At 37.5% G+C, this 23,329-nt stretch overlaps 1 protein-coding gene across 1 annotated transcript in view; it reads right to left on the reverse strand.

Annotated features, from left to right (window-relative positions):
* THADA (THADA, armadillo repeat containing) overlaps positions 1 to 23,329 on the reverse strand; it is a 353,351-nt gene that overhangs the window by 272,080 nt on the left and 57,942 nt on the right. Inside the window, exons 22-23 of the mRNA XM_025354222.1 lie at positions 19,282 to 19,391; positions 1,267 to 1,399 (exon numbers count right to left, since the gene is read on the reverse strand). Of these exons, the coding sequence (XP_025210007.1) occupies positions 1,267 to 1,399; positions 19,282 to 19,391 (243 nt within the window). The remainder of the gene's footprint in view (positions 1 to 1,266; positions 1,400 to 19,281; positions 19,392 to 23,329) is intronic.

Genomic DNA, 23,329 nt, shown 5'->3' on the forward strand with positions numbered 1-23,329 from the left:
AGACCTTGATCCTGTCTTAACATTGGACCTCAGACAGACAAATGACATGTAAAAACACAAGGTCAGAGTGAATTACAGGCTGGAGAATGAAACACACTGATCCAGAATGGGTCAGATCAAAGAAAAGTTGATTTCTGAAGGTCACCAAAATCCGTACAGAACTACTTCAATGATCTCTGTCAACAACCTCTGCAACTGATGCCCACTGTCACCAAAAAAATCATAAAGGGATTTTAGGAATTTGAGGGAGTAAGAAAGAGAAGGAAAAAATGTAGGGGCACGAAAAAAAAAGACAGACTTCATTCCATTTATTTTCAGTGCATTTATTATACCACCACATTCCTGGATTTAATCTTACTATGCATTAAACAAAGGCCTTTCAGGATGGAGTCTGATTTAGTATTGTGAAGACACTGGTTTTTATTCTTTGGGTTCATGAAGATAACAGTCTTAATTTCTAAATAAAATATTTTCCCATCAATAGCCATATCTAAATGTGCTGATATGAAGCAATCTTTAAGGTATAATACTAGTGAAATCAAAGAGCAAGCAGTGTATACGTTTTCGTATGTGTTTAAAGGGAAAACGGACTCGCACACACATATTCTCATATGCAGAGAGGTTCAGGAGTCAGGCTGCCTGGGCTCAAGTCTTAACTCAGTTCTTACTGTCTCTGTGGCCTTTGGCAAGTCACTTAACATACCTAAATCCCAGTTTCTTCATCTAGAATATATGGATGATAATAGGGTACAGGGATGGAGTTCATGAGGTAATGTATACGAAATAACCACTGATAAATGTCAGCTACTATTATGATTATGATTATTTTACGGATGGATGTTTTATAGGAGAATTGAAAAGAAAATGTTAACACTGGTTGCCTACAGAGAGTACTGAAGGTCTTGAGATGAAGGGAAGACTATTTTTTTTTTTTTAATACAGTGGGGTGGTGGGGCTACATGTACACTTCCTGGAAGTGAGCAATGACTGTGCCACAGTGATGTCTGCCTACTTAATACACAGACAGAAATGTATACCACCCTCTGTTGATACCCCAAGATTGACCTTTTAGAGGGTTTGTTCCAAGAACAGATCTTGTCACAGGAACACACCGTCCCCACATTAAAACAAAGCCACAAATGCTATGGTGCTGAAAAGACAGAAATGTTCTCTATGTAATATGCTCACTCACATGTCAAACAGGTTAGGATACACTATCATCAAAGACAAATATAAACAAACAACTAGGGTCCTACAGACAAGTACCTGTATGTAGAAAGGAATTCCAGCACTGCGCCTTGTAGCACAGAGTTTAGATGAAGGATCACTGCATTTAATTTCCTCTAAAACACTCCATAGCCACTGCTCCGGCAGCTTTTGCAGACTCACGTTTGGGCACCTAAAAGGCATATATAATCAAACATTCAGAATTAGGTATCAAAGTTGAAAGCACAAACTATTGATGTACATTTACACTGTTAAAAAAATAATAAACATCCTTATATTGAGAGGGGATGAAACAAAAAATATCTCATACTTTTCACCTACTTTCCTCTTCATTATGGGTCTTAAGATCTAAAGATTTCATTTCTAACAACTGCAGTGTTTAAAGCATGTGTCTTGTCTGTAAAATAAATTTTAACATGTGGGCTTGCATCCACACTCAAAATATTCAGGAAAAGGTTGATCATGGTCTCACAGATATTTCATACTATACAACTCAAGATTTCCAACAAAGAGAATATAAGTTTATCATTTACTATAATTTATGTTCTGTTTATAGGGATTACACATATTCAAAGAAAACACATTTTAAACTGTATTTTAGCAATCATTTTCATCGCTCTCAAAATGAGGCCTACCACAAATAAAAGTTTTAACCAGATCCTCTGGAGAATTAAAGCAATGTATCTGGGAAGAGGCATAAACATTTTGAGGCGATTTGAACTTTACATCAGTGAGCTTCTGCATTATCACATTAAGCGTTATCTTAGAGTGCTCAAAAACATTTAATTTTTATAAAATTTTTCAATGTATGCCCTACTAGACTAGACTGTATAACACTGCCCCAGGAATACCATACTCAGTGGTAGGTAGACAAAATTATCTTAGCAAGACAGTACCTGGTTTTAACTGAAATTAATATATGAAAATTTGCAGATAAAGTCCAAAGGAAAAACACATTTTTAAGTTGAGAAAGAAAAGTTGCAGAAAGATAACTGATTTCTAATTGATAGTGAATCTCTTAGGAACACATTTGGGATTTTTTTTTTTTCTTTATTCTAGTTTGGCGTAAAATAGATAATTTCAGTTACTGACTAAACATTCTAAATAGCAACTCAGATTCAGCTGTATGTTTCACATAGAACAAAATATATAAATATTACTACTTTAAAGGAGGCATTTTTTAAAGTTTGACATGGACCTAAAAAATATTATTTCAGCCATAAATGTTACAATTACATCTCCCTACTCCTAGCAGGCTCTGTGATTCTAAAGATTTCCTTTTAGCATATCTTAAAATCCATCACCTCACCCTTGCTTCTTCACAACACTCCTGCCCTTGGCCACCAAAACCAGCTATCAAAACTCCCAACCACTAGATTAAAGAGATTCAGAGACATAACAACAAAATGCAGTGTGTGAACCTTGTTTAGATCCTGATTTGAGCAAATGAAATGTAAAACAGACACTGTCAAGTAACAGAGGAAATTTATATACATACTAGATATTAGACAACACCAAGAAATTCTTTATAAAATGTGCCATTGAACTGTGAACATGGAACAAAGGGTTCATATTTTTAGAGATGCGTACTGAGTACATAGGAATAAAAATCACAAATCGGGGATGTGTTAGAATACTTCAGCAAACAATAATAAAAAGGAATAGATGAAGCAGTTGTGACTCAACTTTGATCACTATTGAAATTGGATGATGGGTAAAGGTGGTTTATTATTCTTTCTACTTTTAAATATATGTGATATACATACACACAAATACACACATTTGGAATTTTTCATAATAAAAATAATTGCCCCACACTTTTGTATTTTTAAGGATTGAGGTTACTTCCCAATCACTGGATTTTATATCTTTTTAAAATAAGATAAATGTCTTGTGTTTTGTGAAATAATTTACCTACTTTATTAGTAATATTGCCAGCTTGATATAATCCTCACACAGTTGCCCAATCAAAAACTGAAATCCAAATTTCTAAGAATAATTACTTAAGTGCTAATGATATAGATTACTGCCTGCTTTTGTTCCCTCTTCACTGTAAAAAAAAGAAAAAAATGGGCCAGGTGAGCGTGGTGGCTCACACCTGTAATCCCAATACTTTGGGAGGCTGAGGCAGGAGGATCACCTGAGGTCAGGAGTTCAAGACCACCTTGGCCAACATGACGAAACTCCATCTCTACTAAAAATACAAAAATTAGCCACGCATGGTGCCAGGCGCCTGTAATCCCAGCTACTCAGGAGGCTGAGGCAGGAGAATCGCTTGAACTCGGAAGCCGGAGACTGCAGGGAGCCAAGATGGTGCCACTGCACTCTAGCCTGGGTGACAGAGCAAGACTCCATCTCAAAAAAAAAAAAAAAAAAAAAAATTAAAGCAAAAACCTTTTTTTGTAGTGATTTAGCTACCCAAGAAGCAGCTGGAATTATAGAGGTGAATAAGGTAAAGAGTACTTGATCTAATATCTGTGGGTTTAATTTATACTTGTATTTTCTTCCTAGAACCATGGGCAAGTTAAAACCAGCTTATAGATAATGCTACAGCCTAAGGTCAAGTCTCCTGTAGGGGATTCGATACGTAGGAAAAACTAAGGGGAAGAAGGAACTGCAGGACATGAGAGGTACTTTTCTATTTCCTTAATTTCCTAAGTGTATTGAAATATAAATACACTAAATACTAGTTCAATAATGCTCCTCAACTGTCAGTGGGCCTCCCCTGGGCCTCCCTGCATGAGCCCACAGAGTCTCTGGCAAAACCAACCACTCCAAGAAGGCAGGCAGGTCTGGAATGAGAGTGGAACATCTCACTATGCATCACCCTTCCTTGCATGAACTTTCAATGGCTCTTGACTATTAACCAAAACATTTAACTCCTCTTCTAACTTGATCAAACTCTCCCAGCTTGAAAGGTTGCCTATGACCTGGACCCAACCCTCCTACTTAAATCTAACCTAACTTTTCCAAGTTCCTACACAAACTCCTCTGGTCTAGTAAGATTGTTTTTTGCTGGTTCTCATACTAACATACAACACAAACACACACACCTCATACTCCCAACTAAGCATTTGTTTATGGTCTCCACACATATCCCTATTCATCCAAATGATGAAACTTCCTCCAAATACTGCATCTCACGAGGACTTTTCCTTTCTCTAAACTTTTAATTAACTTGAAGCAACTACTAGGTATATAGGCATACATGGGATCAGTACAGTGTCATGGAAGGGCTGGAATCTGAACTAGACTTTGAGGGACGTGTAGGTCGAATGGTGGAAGGCCCATATATGAGAGCTGAGGAAGTAAAAGATGAGATGACTGGGGAAAGAGCTAGGTCAAGGCCCCAGAGGCAATTCCCTAATTTAGATACTTGGCTAGTATAACTGTAAACAGTTAACTGAGCCTATTTATTCCCTTGAGTATTACATACTAAGAACCAAATGCTCCTTGTTAATTTGTGGAATTTGAAAACAGAGGCCAGAAAAATGCTCTACAAGGTCAAGGCTGGCAAACTGCCATCGATAGAGCCCTCTCTGCCCATTGCACCATGGACCCAGGAACCTCAGGAGCTCTGGGAAACGCTCAAGGCACCAGCTCCTACCATCTAGTCCGAACCTTCTTATTCTGCTCTGGAATTCCCCAGCATCAAACCAGCTTTTCTGCAGAATTCTTTACTTGTCTGGTTTCCAATGTGAACTCTGCCACTGGATCCTATTCCTCTGATTCCCTTGCTTCTTAGCTCTGCACCTCTCCGAGGCAAGTACTGCCTTCAAAGCCATACAAGGGAATTTGGTCCAATAATGGAACTCCCACCCTCCCTTTTTACTAAAATGAAACATACTACATTTTAGACAAAATCTACTTACAAGTTTTTTGTTTGTTTTTGTTTTGTTTTGTTTTTGAGACAAAGTTTCACTCTTCTTGCCCAGGCTGGAGTGCAATGGTGCGATCTTGCCTCACCGCAACCTCCGCCTCCTGAGTTCAAGTGATTCTCCTGCCTCAGCCTCCCGGGTAGCAGGAGTTACAGGCATGCGCCACCACGCCCGGCTAATTTTGTATTTTTAGTAGAGATGGGGTTTCTCCATGTTGGTCAGGCTGACCTCGAACTCCCGACCTCAGGTGATCCGCCCACCTTGGCCTCCCGAAGTGCTGGGATTATAGGTATGAGCCACCACACCTGGCCACAAGTTTTATTTAAACTATCGTATTGGAAATAGATTTGCCTGCCACAAAGGAAAGAAAAACAAATATTTGTTGAATGTCTATTACATGTCTGGCACAGCATCAGGCTTTTCGCAGCTGCTCTTACTTCATTCTTAGAACAAACTATAAGAAAGTTATTTTTCCCAACTAATAGATGAGAGGGAATATATCACAGTGGTTAGGAACACAGATTATGGATCCATGTTATCTGGTTTAGAATCCTTTCTCTGCTACCTAGTAACTGTACAATCCAAGGCAATTTACTAAATTTCTCCATTTTCTCACTTTGCTGTTTTATAAAATGAAGGTTTTTGGGGGAGGATTGAGTTTGTTCTTATGTCTAATAAGTTATTAATGGCCATTTTCTAAAATCATCTGTTATTATGAGAAAAGCAAGTATTAAAAGAGTTTCAATTGAAATAATAGAGATGAAATAGTTGAGTTTCCATTTTGACAGGACATCCCCCTACAATGCAAGTTAATATTAACAATATGCAAAATATACAAATAGAAACCCCAAAACAAGCTGAGTCCAAAAACAAGATAATCATCTGGGTAAAAAATGAAGAGAAATGCAAAGCAGTCAGTGTGCCGATACCAGAGACCCACAGGGTTACAGATTTAGAAGCAGTAGTGGCAGCCAAAGAATTTCAGCAGCCTCATCTCTTTTGAAAAGAATCTGAAAAAGAGCTAGCTACTGCCGGAGCTGCCTGAGGCTGTAGCAGTAGGAAAAGCCATGGGCACAGGGAGCCTCTGAATCAGGTTGACTACTAACTCAGTGACTAGATCTACGATATCCCCAATTTCACTGTGAGGTGGGAGACCCAAAATGCCACTACCTAATCTAGTTCCTCTGATAAGAGAGGAAAGAGCCTAGAAAGAGATCAATAAAGAAAACAAAAGGCTCCCATCATAGCCAGCAAGCCAAAATTCAAAATATAGAAATAAATTTTATATTAAGAAAGACAATCTAAAAAAAAATCAGTAATAAGAACACAGTTTCACTCCATATGAAACTAATTTTATGGAGCAGTCTGACAAAGACCTTAAAATAACTATATTTAGGATACTGAAGTGATAAATAAGAGAATAATTTCTATTTAAGAAGAGTGAACTGGGCATGGTGGCTCACATCTGTAGTCTCAGCAACTCAGGAGGCTGAGGCGGGAAGATCACTTGAGCCCAGGAATTCAAGGCTACAGTGAGTTATGATGGCACCACTAGACTCCAGTGTGGATGACACAGTGAGACTCTGTTCCTTAAAAAAAAAAAATAAAGAGCAAGAAATCATGAAAAACAAGCCGTACTGAAATAAGAACAGGCATGTATAAAAATAAAAAAGATTAGAAATATCAGAAATAAAAGTATACTTTCAGCCAAGCATGGTGGCTCACACCTGTAATCCCAGCACTTTGGAAGGATGAGGCAGGCAGATCACTTGAGCTCAGGAGTTTGAGACCAGCCTGGGCAACATGGTGAAACCCTGTCTCTACAAAAAAATACAAAAATTAGCTGGGCATGGTGGCACTTGCTTGTAGTCCCAGCTACTTGGGAGGCTGAGGTGGGAGGATGGCTTGAGCCCAAGAGGCAGAGGTTACAGTGAGCTGAGATCATGCCAAGGCACTCCAGCCTAGGTGACAGAGTAAGACCCTGTCTTAAAAACATATATCTATTTTTTAATATACATATATATATACACACACACACACACACACATACATACACACATACACATATAAAACAGATGAGATGAATTCTAAAGAATTAGTGACTTAGAAGACAGTTTTCTGGGAAATTTACCCAAAACAGTATACAGAATGAAAAAACCACAAAGTATGTGTGTGTGTATACATACGATAGCTCCACACCTGGACACAGCATAGCAAAATCGTGATTAATAAAAAAATGTAAAAGCCACAGGAGATTTAAAGAAAAAAAAAAATTGGAGATCTACAAAGGAACATCAATTATAGCAAACACAAGTTTCTCACTGGCAATAACAAAAGCACTGAAGGAAAATAACTGTCCACCAGAATTGTACACCCCATTAAAGTATATTCAAAAGCATAGGTAAGAAAAAGACAGTCTGAAATACACAAAGAGTAAGTCTGCCTTCTGGAGACTCTCACTAAAAGAAATTCTAAAGGATGTACTTCAACAAACTACACCCACAGTAGTTTCAATGGGGTGTCTACTAGATTTGCCAAACTTGCCCCAAACTAAACTCCTGATCTTCCTCCAAAAACCTACTCTACCCACAGTCTTGCCCAACCTAATAACAAATCGATCTCTTCAGGGGCTCAAGCCAAAAACTTTGTAGTTATGCTCTCTCTCTCAAATAGCAAATCTAATCTGTCAACAGACCTTGCCTGCTCTATCTTCACGTTATATCCAGATTCAGAACACATTTTACTTCCTCCACCGCTTTCCAAGTCATCACTATCTCTTTTCTGTAGTATAGCAATATTATAACTAATCGGTCTTTCTGTTTTCACTATTATAGTCTATTATCAACACAGCAGTAAATGTAATCCTTTTAAAAGACCAGCTCATGTCACTCCTCTGTTCACAAACACGCCAATGGCTCCCCCTTTTACTCAGAGTAAAAGCCAAAAGTTCTTACATAATGTCTTAGGCTGTCTAGTCCTTGTAACTTCTCTGATCTCATCTACAACTCTTTCCCATGCTTACACTACTCCAGTCATAAATGGTTTACCTGATGTTCTTTAAATACCTACCCCAAGCCCAAGCCTCTCAGGACTTTTTCACCTGACATTCTCTCTGTGGTGAATGCTCTTCCTCCAGGTATTTACATTCTGGTTGTACAAGTGCTAATTTTCGTATTCACTATACCTTCCAGTACATGCAAATATCTCACACTAATGTTTAAAAATTGGGTAAAATAAGGGGTAGATGAGAGGGAAGCTAAATAATTTGCTCAAGGTTACATAGCATTTACATGGCAGAGAGAGAATTAAAATGTATATTGACACCAAAGCCCTTGCCTAATAAAAAGGCATTATTTCAATGTGCCTGCCCTAAATGCTCAGATCTGGCTCATGATGAAGATGCTATCAACTCTCTATTATTTGTTTTAGTAAATTTCACTATTTTATTTTTTAAAGAGATCTATCAGGTACCTAGTGGTTGCTTTGCACTCTGCTATGTCCTAAAAACAGAACCGTAGAACAGAAATTCCAAAGGGCACATAATTGACAAAATGTTTTCATGTGGCTTTGGAATGTATTACCAGAGAATACTATTTTTAAGATATTATCTTCCTGATCATGTTTTATTCAGGTTACTTTTATTTCATTCCCTGAACATCTACCATTGGGGTGGGGGTTAAAGTATTAACAGTTCTAAATGAACTGGGTGACATGAATGGAGAGCTAGCTAGAAAATTAAAATACTCTACAGAAAAGTCACTCAGTGGATAACCTCTTTGGGACTGACTTGAATTGAACTGTGTCTCATTTGTTTTCGAGGTACCCCCACTCCCTTAGGGAACTGAGGAAGTTTATTACTATTAATAAACTGTTTTCTTATATTAACTGAATGATTCATGGTAACCTAAAGAAATGACTTCACCTGCAAACACAAAGCAATTCATTTCACATTCAAATATGAAGTACATTTAAAGCCAACATATTGAAGCAAAATTCCCAGAAAAGACTCAAACTGCCAGGAAGGTAGTTATGTATAATCTCCACTGAGTAAGGTAAGCCTCTGCCAATATCTTTATTTACCAAACAATACTTTACCTACCAAGCATAAGGAAGAAAAGCCTTTCCCTTTCCCATAAACACAGGCTTCCACTTTGTTAGGTTTAAGAACAAGTGGCAGCTTAGAAAGGAATCATACACTTTCTGGGAACAGAAACTTTATGTCCATTTATTTTACACATCCATGAAGTTCCTCTTTTTTTCATCCAGTCCCCTCCCGAGTTCCATGCAACTCTATCACACACGTGTACTTCATTTATTCATCATCTTAAAGTTACCTACTAGGGTCCATAAATATTAATGTGTGTACAATTTCCAAGATACCTTCTATTTTTATATCCATGTGGTTGGAGACTCTCAGAAAACACAAAGATTTCCCAGGGAGCACAAAATCCAAACTCCTCATCCTGGCTCACAAAGCCCTATGTATCTGGACAATCTCATTAAACTTCATCTTATACCATTCTGTTCTTTAATACACTATGGACTCTGGCACTAGTGGATCTCATTGCTTGGAAAGCTCTTCTCCAGAAAAGGTGCTGCTTCTTGCCATTCAGGCCTTGGCTGAAATATTACTTTAGTCGGAAAGAGCCTTCCTTACCACCAAACTTTATCACATCAAAATACACACTGCTGGCAGATAGTTTATTATTTTTTACATCTCCATGTATCAAGGACACATTCCTTCCTGTTATTTCTCTATTCCCAGCACCTATAGCAGGGCCTGGCACCCTATAGGGAGCTCAATAAATATTTGTGGAATAAATGAATGACATATAATTTACTAACTCCATTGAGTATGGTAGTCTAACAAACCAGGCCGACAAAGAAAGAGGGTACAAAAACTAGAAAAGAAAGTATAAACAAAAATGTTTTCCAATGAGAAGTGCCACTGTTAGAGCCAGCAATTGATGCGGCTGCTTAGCTTCCTGTAACAGGTACAAACACATTCAGCAAATCTCCACATATCAGGGTTATAGTATTCATACAAGAATGTTTCCTACTGAAATCCCCAAATAGCCTACCAAAATCAACTCTATTAATCTAACTGCTACCCCAGGAGATCATCTGAACACATTCTACTCTTGTGAACACAGAGTAGAAACTATATTTCATATGAGCAATGTCTCTGAGTTTTAACAATAGTTATAAAATTTAATTCAAGATGATAACTTTTTCCTTTCTTTCTTAGGCTCTTTAGGAGGTCTCCTCTAGGCCCATAGCTTCATCTATTTCCTCTGTTTGGCTGACTTTCAAATATATACCTCCAGCTGGAGTGAACAACTGTCCCTATTTGCCTGGGACTAAGGGATTTCCCAGAATGCTGGACATTCACTGCTAAAATACTGGGGGAGTCCCAGGTCACGCTATCTCCAACATGAACCCCTGTGTCAATCTCCTGACCTGTATTTCCAACTGTCTGCTATCCCACTAGGCAGCCTCCCAACACCACCTTTAACTCAGCATGTTTAAAGCATTGTTCTCCCTCCCATCGTGCCCTTCTTCTTGCCTTGCTTTTTTTTCCATTATTGGCATTAAGTATTATTCCCATCACCTAGGATAGACAGTTCAGGGAGTGGATCTTTGTCTTGGTCTTTAATGTCTGTCTTGTAAATTATGTGACTTACTTATCTAATCCCAAAGATTAAAATGCTAGGTTGAAAGTTCCTCTAAGAACAAGGCCCATGTTTTACCAATATTTTTATCCTACCTATCACAATTCCTTATAGAAAGCAATATCAATAAACTTGTTAAACTGCTAACCTCTGAAACACTATGAAATTCCAGAAAAACATTTACATTCTAGTGCTGGCTCAATCACCAACTACATGTGTAGTTATAGATAAATCACTTGATTTATCAGTGCTTTCGAATGCAAATAAAATAAAAATGCTTTGAAAATTCAATGAACATTCTCTGGGCTATATAGAGAAGATAATGACTCTAAAATACATAAGCACCAAAGTTCCTGATGAGAATGTCCCCAAAACTCCTCATCATGGTCCCATACAATCCTTAGTCCCTTGTTCAAGTCCTCACACCCCTCTCTTAGTTCCACAGAGTTGTATGTTTCCTATTTAGACTCTGGTAATTATTTCTAGGTTCACAGTAACTGTGGCCTACCATATCATATTCTCAATGGTCAAAGAGAGCTCAATCAAACACAGCATCTGGCACACAGTAGATGTTTAAGAAATCTTTTCTTGAATAATTAAATAAGGAGCAACTAGTGCTGGTGCCAGCTGGCGCACATTAGCTGTGCCTGCAGGTAGGCATAAAATTGACAAACCAGGTATAAAAAGCAGGGAGCTGGAACTCTAAGTCTTCTCAATGGTGAGGTCACTGTGCCTATAAAAAGCAGAATAGAGTTCTGACTATTCAATGAACCTTCTGTCTGCTCCCTAGCAAAGGAAAGATTTCTTTATAAGGAAGTGATCTCAAAACTTCAGTGTTGCTGGTGTTTATGATAATGAAGGAATTGAGAGGTAAAAATGAAACCATGCAAGGTTCCCAAGAACAATACAGCAAACCCTAGTTGTTTGTTTTGGTTCTTCATCACATAATCCAGGGCCTAGCAAGGATATAAAAAGAAAGGTTCTTGAGTGAAACAGTCTTTGGTTCTTTAAGCCAACTCTGCGTAGGCACGAACCACAGCCATGGGGAATTCCAAAATCCTGCTTTTGTTAGTGAATGCCTTTCCACTAAATAAGCAGACAGCCTCTTGTCTGAAGGCATTTTGTTTTTATTTGGTTATCTTGTCAAACTAATACAAAATAATCAGCGTCTTTAGCCTCTGAGTACATTGTAAAATTGCAACCTTCTTAAAAGGGGTTCAAGGTTCATCATAAACAACTCAGTAACACAAAATGTTATTAATCTACAAAATATGGCCAGGCGCAGTGGCTCATGCTTGTAATCCCAACACTTTGGGAAGCCAAGGCAGGAGGATCTCTTGATCTCAGGAGTTGGAGACCAGCCTGGGCAACATGGCACAAGCCCATCTCTATAAAAAATACAAAACAATTAGCCAGGTGTGGTGGTGCACACCTGTAGTCCCAGCTACTCAGGAAGCTGAGGTGAGAGGACTGCTTGAGCCCAGGAGGTTGAGGCTGCAATGAGCCAATATCACACCATTGTGCTCCAGCCTAGGCAAAAGAGCAAGACCCTATCTCAAATATTTATACACACATATACATACATATATCAGCAACAACAACAACAAATGGTTTACCAGTTCTCAAGGAAGCTTACTAAAAATGTATCCAGCTTCTCTTGGTCTTTTATATCTGAAATCCTGACTTTCCCAATCAGAAACTAGAAAGCGGCACTGTATGAAGAGTAGAAATTCTTAAAGAGGGAGGGAGGGAGGGAAGAAAAAGGAAAGTAAAGGAGGGAGGGAGGGAGGATGGGAGGGAGGGAGGAAGGAAGGAAGGAAGGAAAGGGAGAGGAGGGGATGGCAGGGGAGCTGGGAGGGGAGAAGGAAGGAAAGAGGGAAGGAAAGAGGGCAGGAGGGCAGGCAGGTAGGCAGGCAAGAAGGCAGGCAAGAAGGCAGGCAGGAAGGCAGGCAGGCAGATGCCCAAAAAAGAGGTAGGGAGGGCCAGGCGTGGTGGCTCACTCCTGTAATCCCAGCACTTTGGGAGGCCAAGGCCGGTGGATCACCTGAGGTCAGGAGTTCAAGACCTGCCTGGCCAACATGGTGAAACTCAGTCTCTACAAAACACAAAAAAATTAGCTGCGCATATTGGTGTACTCTTGTAATCCTAGCTACTCAGGAGGCTAAGGTGGGAGATTCACTTGAACCCAGGAGACAGAGGTTGCAGTGAGCCAAGATTGCACCACTGCACTCCAGCCTGGGAGACAGAGCTAGACTCCATCTCCAAAAAAAAAAGGTAGGGGGTTTGTTGTTGTTGTTTTCCTATGCTAACTGCTATGGCCTAAGCCCCTGCTAAAAGTAACAGAAATGAACAGGCCAGGCTATAGCTGGTATTCAGGCCTTTGTATTATCTTGAGTAGATAACTGAAGCAAATTATTGTTCCATAAACAGATTACTCCAACTTCTATCCACAGAGCTACCTCACTCCCACTGGATAAGTATTCTAAGATAAGAATAAAACCCGCAGACTAAAATCAAATTACATATGCTGTATACCCAACTAATTGGTCATTAGACAATTATTTTGTACCAATAAATCCGATTCCCCGACTATAAAGTGGCTTTTCAATGGCTTCATCCATCCAACTACATGTAGTAGCAAGGAGCTATTTTTAACTTATATTACTATTGCTAACTGAGAAATGTCACCTTCATTTCCTCAAACTCTTTCAGTAAGATTTTTTTTTTCTAACTTAGAAATTTTCCCAATCTCTAATAATTTCATAAGCTAAATTCCCCCACTCCATTCAATCTTTGGTCAAGTATTATATTCATTATTTCAAGGTTCATGTTTATTATTTCAATGAAACTAAATACTAACGTACGTGTGCAGGAAGGTTGTGTGCATGTACGTTTTAAAAAGGGAACATAACCCTGAAGCACCAGGAAACTTTAAGCCTGAAAAATGATTTGCCCAAATGAAATCCTGTTAGAAAGCTACATATCAAGAGAAGCCATCTTAACCTCCCTCACCACTATCATACATTATTGAGGCCTACTGCAGGCTAAAACATTAGGGGGCTATTTTGAAGACTTAGCTGCAGGCACAGGCAATAATACAATGACCAAATCTAAATTGAATTACCAATCAGAGGGCCATGGGGAGAAGGGCAAGATACAGTGGATTAAAAGAAGTGGTTGGAAGATGTACCAGATAGTTGGTTCTCTCAATGATTTAATATAATCATTCCCTAAGATCTAAGAGAAAAAATTAATATTAAAAAAAATTCTAAAACTTTACTTAAAAAGCTGGCATAGAGGTTACTCACTGAGAACAAGGTCCCTCTGCTATTGTATCTAAATGACAAGTATTATTATGAAAACTTTTTAAATGAGTGTTCAAATATTGAGGAAAAAACAGTAATATCTGACTCAACTATTATAGTAGGCTTAAAACTGAAAATAAAAATGCAGGAGTCACTAACAAAGACTTAGAATTTATACATCAAGACATTCGAGTTTTCTCCAGAATCTTTTAATCCACAATAGAAATGGGAAATTAAAAGGATTTTTCTCTATATAAAGAATATGGCTCCCCAGGGTGGCTCATCTCTTATTCTTTATTTAAGTATTCATATTTCAAATAAAATTAATAGGACACTCAGTGAGAAATAAGTGTCTTATTTAGACACATTTGCCAAATGAAATGTAAATGAAAGTTTAGGCTGGGCGTGGTGGCTCATGGCTGTAATCCCAGCACTTTGGGAGGCTGAAATGGGGATACTCCTTGAGCCCCGGAGTTTGAGACCAGCCTGAGCAACATGGCGAAACCCCGTCTCTACAAAAAATCAAAAATTAGCCGGGTGTGGTGGCAGGCAGCTGTAAGTCCTAGCTACTTGGGAGGCTGAGACAGAAAGATCACTTGAGCCAGGAGGCAGAAGTTGCAATGAGCCAAGATCATGCCACTGCACTCCTGCCTCAGCAACAGACAGACTCTGTCTCAAATAAATAAATTAAATTAAAAATAAAGTTTATACAAGATTGTATATTCTTTCAAAGTTGAATGACTTTTCCCCAAAATCTTATATATTACATTTTGCATTTATTTCTTTCTCAACTGCATATTCTTTAGAGACTTGGTATTTCATTCTCCAGAAAGGTAGAAAAAATTATTTTTTCACTATTATATTTAAATTGCTCATTAAAAGTTTTCTGTTTAATTTGAATCATTGTAGTTATAATTAACTGATGAAAGTTTAAATACATATTTAAATGATTTCTGTCCACAGAATTGTTGATGTCCATGAATAAGTACTAGTATTTTATGACAAAAACTGCTAAATGTCACAATTTAATTTTTTCAGGCCAATAATGTGAAAATGATTATAATTACTGCAATAAACATCTGAAGATTAAGCTACATTTCAACAAGTAAAGCAATTCAAATATTTGAAGAGTAAGACAACACCAAGCACTAACAAATCTCCCTTCTAGATTCAGAATTATAATCAATGATTCTGTCCCCTTATAGTTAAGTTTGTATCTTATGGTTGGAAAGTTAGATTCCCAACTTAACATCCTAGAAGTCTGTTCATTTTCATCAGAAGAACGATTTCAAATAATAAAATCATAGAAAGTAAACAAGCAAATATGAATGTCATCAAAAAGTTGAATTTAGAGTTTTATGACATTAACAAACTTAAGCACTCCAATCAAATGCTTAGACAAGTAATTACGCACAGGCAGGCAATCACGTTTTTCAAGGACAATAGGAATATTTCACTGACTTCTAAATAGAAAGCACTACATGAGAAAATCAGATTACAGAAAATTAACTCAACACACTATTGGTGTGTTATGTGTGTTACAAGTGTTGCTTTCAAAATATTCCCAGAAAAAATAACAATGTCTCCATCCCTATTTATTCTTAGATGATTGTTTAATAGTGAAGTCAGTTTACATTTGAAGACATTTTGCATAATCCTATTAAAAACCAATTCAAACAATGTGGGTCATGTTTAACTCTTCAGTTATTTATCCATTAATCTCTTTAAGTGCCTCCTTCCTTAACACAGCTGTAGCTCAAGAGGTGGACAGCAGTTGGCCTCCATTTCTGTGGATTTTCATGAATGCCCAGATTTCTCTTTGCAAACTTTTAAAATGTTGTATACCTAAACAACTTTTTCATAACTTAAGAGCTTATAAAACGCTTTCAAAAGGACTCCAAAAGAAACATTTTCTTTTAAAAATAAAAACCAAACAAAAGCAAGCCACACACACTGTAAAGATGTTCTCTGCAAAACATTCTGTTCAGCAGATTTGAAATGTCTCTCAAGGGATCAAGAACTACTTGGTTTGAAAGCAACAATTGAGAACTCCTAACAGGTTGGCTAAAAGCCAACAGTAACAGCCATGAGAACATATTTAAAGTAGATGAGGAGTGGCTAAGATACCAGGCATTGGGCCTTCCCTAGTCTCCCCACTCCATTTATTTGGAATGCCTTCAACTGTACCATTCAACCACAGTTATTCAAAAGCCTCTGTCATTAGTCCTCTGTTCTTTCTCCTTTCATGCTCTCCATCAAAGACTGCAATCTTACTATGATATTTTTGGAGAAAACTCACAAATCTACCTCTCTGTTATATCACCCAAACTAATCCTCTATCTCTAACAGCTGACTTAAATATTTCCATCAGGGTATGCCGTCATTATCTCATACTTAACACATAAAAAATCAAAAAAACTTACTCATCTTTATCAAACCATTCCCTCTTTCAACTTCCTTGGTTTTGTTAACATCAACCCCGTTTGTCTGGTGACCAAGACTTAGAATCACAGAAGGAACCATGAACTCCCTGGTAACCTCCACTACTCACATTCAGTTGGTTCATGTGGCAGATGGCATTTTTCAAAGATGGCTACCACAACATCTCCTATCTACATATACTTCTACAACATGATCTTGCCACTTTGCCGTCAAAAGGTGGATTGAATCCAGGCTGACCCTAAGATGCACTTAAAATCAAAGGAATGTGACTAAAGCAATGCAATGAGACCTCCAAGGCTAGGTCAGAAAAGATCATACAGCTTCTGGCTGGTTCTCTTGGAATATTCTCTCTGGGGGAAGCATGCTGCCATATAAGAATTTCAACCCCAAGACTGCCATGCTGGGGTGAGAGGCCACATGTAGTCCCAATTGGGCCCAGTCTTCTAGCTAGTCCCACCAAGGTGCCATAAATGTGAGTGAAGCTGTCTTAGGTCCCTTGTGACCAGTTTGTCTGCCAGCTGAATGCCACCAATTGAACTCAGTAAATACCCTAAGGAAGAATCACCCAGCTGAGCCCTGCCCGAATTCTTGAGACACAAAATCATGAATGTAATAAAATGTGTCCACAGCTTTCCTTCTAAGCACTCAATACATCATGTGAGGAGTTGTTACTATCTATGTGGGGCCAAAAGTTAACTAAAACCCCACGTTTGTCTCTACTCCCAGAGCCATCACCCAAGCGGAAGCCCTCATCACCTCAGATCTACTTTGTTATAACTGATTCCAGGCTCTCCTTACTATAATCTGTCATTACAATCTATCTAACCTAACATTTCCAACCAGAAAACTACTTTTGAATGCCAACCCCACAACCAACATCAATCTCATGTTTTACATTTGTAGGAAATTCTATAATGCAAATGGGTCTTCATAAATATCTATTTTATTTGATTCATACCACAAAAGCCAGAGAGATCTGTTAATAGGGCAAATACCCTTTTCCTTAAAGATGAAGAGATCAAAGGTTAGGGAGGTTAATTTTTGTACAATCTCACTGCCAGTAAATGGAATGAATATATACAGAATTAAGAGCCTGAGTCACAGATTTACTGCTATTCCTCCATTCTATAATGCCTCCTATGATCTATTTCAGAGCAAAATGTTTGATGCTTCTCTCCATCCCTGCTACAGTAAATCTATTTCCAAATCTCTATAATTTGGCCTCAATCTATCAACTTGCCTGGTTATTTCCTACTAACTCCACCTCTACAGGAAGGTTGGCTTATTTATTCACCTTGCCGATTCTAGGCTCTGAACATTTACTCACAATGTTTCCTTCTTTCAACTTGTGCATTAGCACAAATTCCACCTCCTCCATGAAGCCCTACCAGCCTATCCCCATTGCTTTCTCTCTCTGCTATATGATTTATATATAAATATGATTTATAAATTTCACCCAAAATTGCGCAGTGTTATCTTTTTCAAGTGTGTTCGTCTTACTTCCAGGCTGGTATTCAATCCATACACATCCATACATAGAGAGATGCTGGGTGCTGCATATACCCAGTGTTGGTTCTGACCAGTCAGTGCTCACAACATACCTTTTGTTAAATATTTTGAATTTCATCTCTACTTATTTCTCAAACTAAACCATAAGCTCTTTAATAACAGGAACTTCATCTTATAAAAAACCATAATATCATCCAAACCAAGCACAGTACTAAGCACACTGCTGGTATTCATACATTCTTGTTAACTGATTTGATGGGAGTGGAGTGTGTTTTGAGGGAAAAAAAAAATGTTCATAGGTCATGTCTACACTGGAAACAAAAAGTTGAAAAGATAAAATATTTTCAAGATCAGCAGTTTAATGTCAGGGACTTTTTAAAAAGTATCATTTAAAGACATTCTGTGCAGCTCATAACTGCCAAAATGTTTCATAAATGTTTTTACCAGGCATGTGAAAAAAAAAGTTTCAAAAATATTCAAGGAATAGATGTCTTAACAGTCCAAAATAAAATGTTTGCTGAGGCTACAAGGCTGGCAGAACTCTGCTTCATTTCAAAAAGTTTCCAGGCAATGGAAATGTTTTCCTGGAAAATACTACCTTTTATTTAGAGAACACTTGCCATGAACACTTAGTCATTAAGTAATTTAAGGTTTCCTCACAAGCTCTTTGGAGGAAATATATTACATGAATGAATGAAATTATCTGTAACTATAATGTCAAGAAATACATTTGGTTAAATATATGAAATCTATCTAAATATTAGCTTTCCAGGTAAAAGGAAAAAAAATCTTTTCTACTTTTCAGTCTACTTACTGTTCTTTTAAACTTTTCTATAAGATAAATTTATGAAGAAAAAGAAAAACAAAATCTTTAAGTGCTTCTCTAATACAAATCCCAAAAATTGCAAGGTCTATTTTATTCCAAACACCAAGTAATTTTCAAACAGACAAAACATTTATTTCATTCAAAGAAAAAAAAAACAGTAATTTCAAAGCTACTTTTAGCAAAATCTTTTGAGTTTGCTTCAAATCACCTTTCAATGAGAGAATAACAACTCAGTTTGGACATTTCAATCATCTGCAGTAAATCATACAATAAAACCTAAGAAAACAATTTCTTCCAAGAGTTTTGTAGTCAACCAGGTCTTATTCTTTTAGACATCAAAAGACACAACTAAATTCTACTCCAAGCACATGCTTTGTATATTTAGTCTTTTTAAAACGTACACAAAAGGATATCTGTTTTACCTGTTTAGTACTTCAGTTAGTTTCACAAAACCAGTATAAGCCAGTTCAAATGCTCCTCTGTGCCTGGACTGCAAAAGGTGTTGTTTAAAGTAATCTCCTATTTCTTTTACCTTTAAAAAAAAAGCAAAAACAAATGTCCAATTTATGTTTATATTCGCAAGTGTATTTATATCAGTAACACTGTCTAGAACCCAGGTCCGGGGTCCATTCATTTAGCACTCACCATGTGACAGAACGTTTTAAGCATTTTTTTTTTTTTTCGAGATGGATTTTTGCTCTGTTGTACAGGCTGGAGTGCGGTGGCGCGGTCTCATCTCACTGCAACCTCCACCTCCTGGGTTCAAGCAATTCTCCTGTCTCAGCCTCCCAAGTAGCTGGAATTACAGGCACCTGCCACCACGTCCGGCTACTTTTTGTATTTTTAGTAGAGATGGGTTTCACCATGTTGACCAGGCTGGTCTCTAACTCCTGACCTCAGGTGATCCACCCCTCAGTCTCCCAAAGTACTGGGATCACATGCGTGAGCCACTGTTCCCGGCCGCCACTTTAAGCATTTTTTTTTTTTTTAGTAATAGCTCATCTAATTCTCACAATAATTCCATGAAATAAGTACTATCATTATCTCTACTTCACAGCTGAAAAACTGAGGCCCAGAAAGGCTAAGAAACTTATCCAACGTCATACAGCAAGAAAGCAGTGGAACCAGAACATGAAGCCAGGCAGTCTGGCTCCAGAGGTGACCATCTTTAACTATTACACTAGAACTGCCTTCCTATGTCATCTTCACAAACCTCAGTGTGTTTTGTTATAGCTCACACCATTCAACTCCAATAGAAAAAAAATCACACAAAACGACAACACTCACACACACAGGTCTAGGTGAAATAATTACCTTTTTTCCTTCTTTTAAACATTTTTTTATTTTATATTGTGATAAAATACATATGATAATTATCATTGTAACCCTTTTTTAAGTGTACAATTAAGTGGCATAAGTACATTCACACTTTTGTACGACCATCACCATCATGCATTTACAGAACTCTTCATCTTCCCAAATGGAAACTCCATACCCATTAAAAAATAACCCGTATTACCTTTTAGAGACATAAAATTGTTAATGACAATGCAAGATGTGGTGTAAATGACCTCCTGAAAAATTACTAGGCTTCACTTCAAGACAGAACCATGGAATTTGCCAGAATGTCACCCAGTGGCTTTCCTACATGGTGTCTTTCTCCACACAAGATTAGACCAATAATAAATATGACTTTTAATTTTTTTTGAGACAGGGTCTGGTATTGCTTTATCACCCAGGCTGGAGTGCAGTGGCGCAATCATAGCTCACTGTAACCTCACACTCCTAGGCTCAAGGAGTTTGAGGTTACAGTGATCCTCCCACCTCAGCCTCCTGAGCAGCTAGGACTGTTAAAGTGTTATGTCACCACACCTACCTAATTTTTTCATTTTTTGTACAGACAGGGTCTTACTATGTTGTCTAGGCTTAAGTACAGTGGTTATTCACAGGTGTGATCATTGTGCACTACAGTCTCCAACTCCTGGGCTCAAGGAGTCCTTCTGCATCAGCCTCCCGAGTAGCTGTAACTACAGGCATGCACCACTGTGGCCGGCCAGACTATTTATTTTAAAGAGAACAAAACTGACAATTTGTTGTTGACTAAGGTTTTGAAAAGAATTAACTTTTAAGCCAATTAGGCTTTCATACCATTAGATTTGGTGACTATTGTCTTTTAAAAATTAAGATTTTGTATAAAACTTAGGACCAAAGCTGTAATCAGCTATCTCTTGATCCAGGTCTCCCCAGTAGATCACAGGATGGTAAAAGACAAGTTGTCCCAAGATAGCTCAGATATGCTTACCTAGAAACACCTCGTACCTCAGCATAGGGACTAAATTAGTATTGTGCACACATTAGAGACAATAAACAGTAGAATAAGTAGTTAAACATGTCATCATGGGCAAGTACCTCAGTTTCCTCATCCATAAACTAGGGATAATACCAGCATTTAGGATATAAGTTGTTGTATTAAAATAAGTAATAAATTGAAAAGCTCAGAACAGGCCTATAACCTATAATCCAATTCAGGTCAATATGAGTTCTGACTAGGGTTCTAAATAGAGGAAAACCAAAGATGTAATCCACATCAAAGTACATCTGATTACAAAGACATAATAAGTGATGCACATGGAGAAACAAGAATCAGATAGAAGACTAACAAAGAACCATTATATATAAATAAAGCAGTATATAATACATTTTTTTAAAAAAAAATCTAACTCTTTAGTAGCCCAAAGAGTGACAGGTCATGTTCTTCAGTTAGTTTTCCTAAAGATCTGATGATACTCTTCATAGTATCTTTTAAAGACCACATACTACTAGTTGTCAAGAGCCACAGTCAGGTAAGCCTTATTTTATCTTCAATATGGTAATTTCAGAGCATAGTTTGAACAGAATTATCAAAGCTTAAATCCGAATTAAACCCCTAATATAGGACTGAAGCCCAATAATCCTATAAAATGAGTAGCTCATGATAGCCAGCTTAAAAAAATAATACTAATACAAAAAAAGGACTAGAAGAAATACCAGTTATTTTATTTGTAATGACCATCATTTCAATTACTAGAGAAACAAGAGATTTCTAAGAAGGTACTTAAAGACATAGAAAATAAAAACAAAAAGTCAATGAGATGAGGTTTCTCAAACTTCCTTAATTTTTTTCCCAAAATGCTGCAGATATTAAAACATACTTCAGGAAAACATAAACTTCGTCATTACTGACAAAGTGCTTCTCTGTGGATTTACAACAGTTCATAATCTACTCCTTAGGCAAAGATCAGATTTTCATTGCTTCCTTTATTCAAACTCCCTTCGAAGGGGTCTAAAACGAAAAGCATATAATAAAAATCAAAGACCTCAGAAGTATGACCAGTGGGTGGGCTTCTCAAGGATGAACCTAAACCCTAGGTATTCCTGGCACAGAAAACATAATGACGTTCTAAGGACAAAACTGAGATGTAGGCAGTATTTCCTCGTTTCATTGGGCACTTAATAATTTCTGAATAAACCCACATAGCTAATACCTAGGCTTATTATCTTTTTTCCTTTTGAAGACAATATAAAATTCCTGTTAGACAACGGTCTTTCTTTAGCACCATGTAAAATGCCTCACAGCTTAACGCTGTGGTAGACAGAAAAGATGAAAACAAGATGCCTGTCCTCAGCAGGCTTTTAGTTCACTTTGGCAAAGAAAACCAACATGCTGTCTGGTGCCCAGTATGAGTATAAGTTCCAAAAAATGAAAGATCTTTCTGCACTGGAATAATGAGAAAAGACTTCACATCCAGAACTTGAACAGGCTATTAGAGTACTCAGGTGGACCAAAATGAAAGAGGGTAATTAACATGAGAAGACGCTGGGAGACTAGAATGAATACACCAACATTAAATAAATGCATGCTAGCTATCTGCCAGATACTTCGCTAGGTCTTTTTATATCAATGAATGAGCACACACAGACAAGGGTAAGTAAACCTGGCTGAATGACCTAGAAGTTTCATGCTAGAAAACAGTAAGGACAAGGCTACAAGGAAGAGATGAACCCAATTACAAATGACTAGTGGGCTTGGCAGTGTGGTCTATGAGCCGCTGAACAGAGAAGAAAGGCCAGGTTGACAGCCTCCCAGTGGATAATCAGACTACATGAAACAGGTTTAACTCAAACCACTTACAAAGTTAATAACAATAAAATCAGAAACAATTTCAAAATTTGATTTTTAAAATGAAAATCTCGAATTTTCATTTTAAAATGAAAATCTCTGAATTTTCATTTAAAAATGAAAACCTTTGAAAACTCCAACTCACTTACCTATTAGATAACACTGAGTTTCTATTTAAAGTTCACAAAATGGATAATGTATGTACAAAATAATTTTTTAGAGGTAACTATTTTTATTGTATTTCTTTCTAGCCTTTTTCTTTTTTTCGACTCACAATTTAAAAAAAAAAAAAAATTTCTTAGCAAACTTGG

The sequence above is a fragment of the Theropithecus gelada genome, chromosome 13 (genome assembly GCF_003255815.1).
Source record: "Theropithecus gelada isolate Dixy chromosome 13, Tgel_1.0, whole genome shotgun sequence".
NCBI lineage: Eukaryota > Metazoa > Chordata > Mammalia > Primates > Cercopithecidae > Theropithecus > Theropithecus gelada.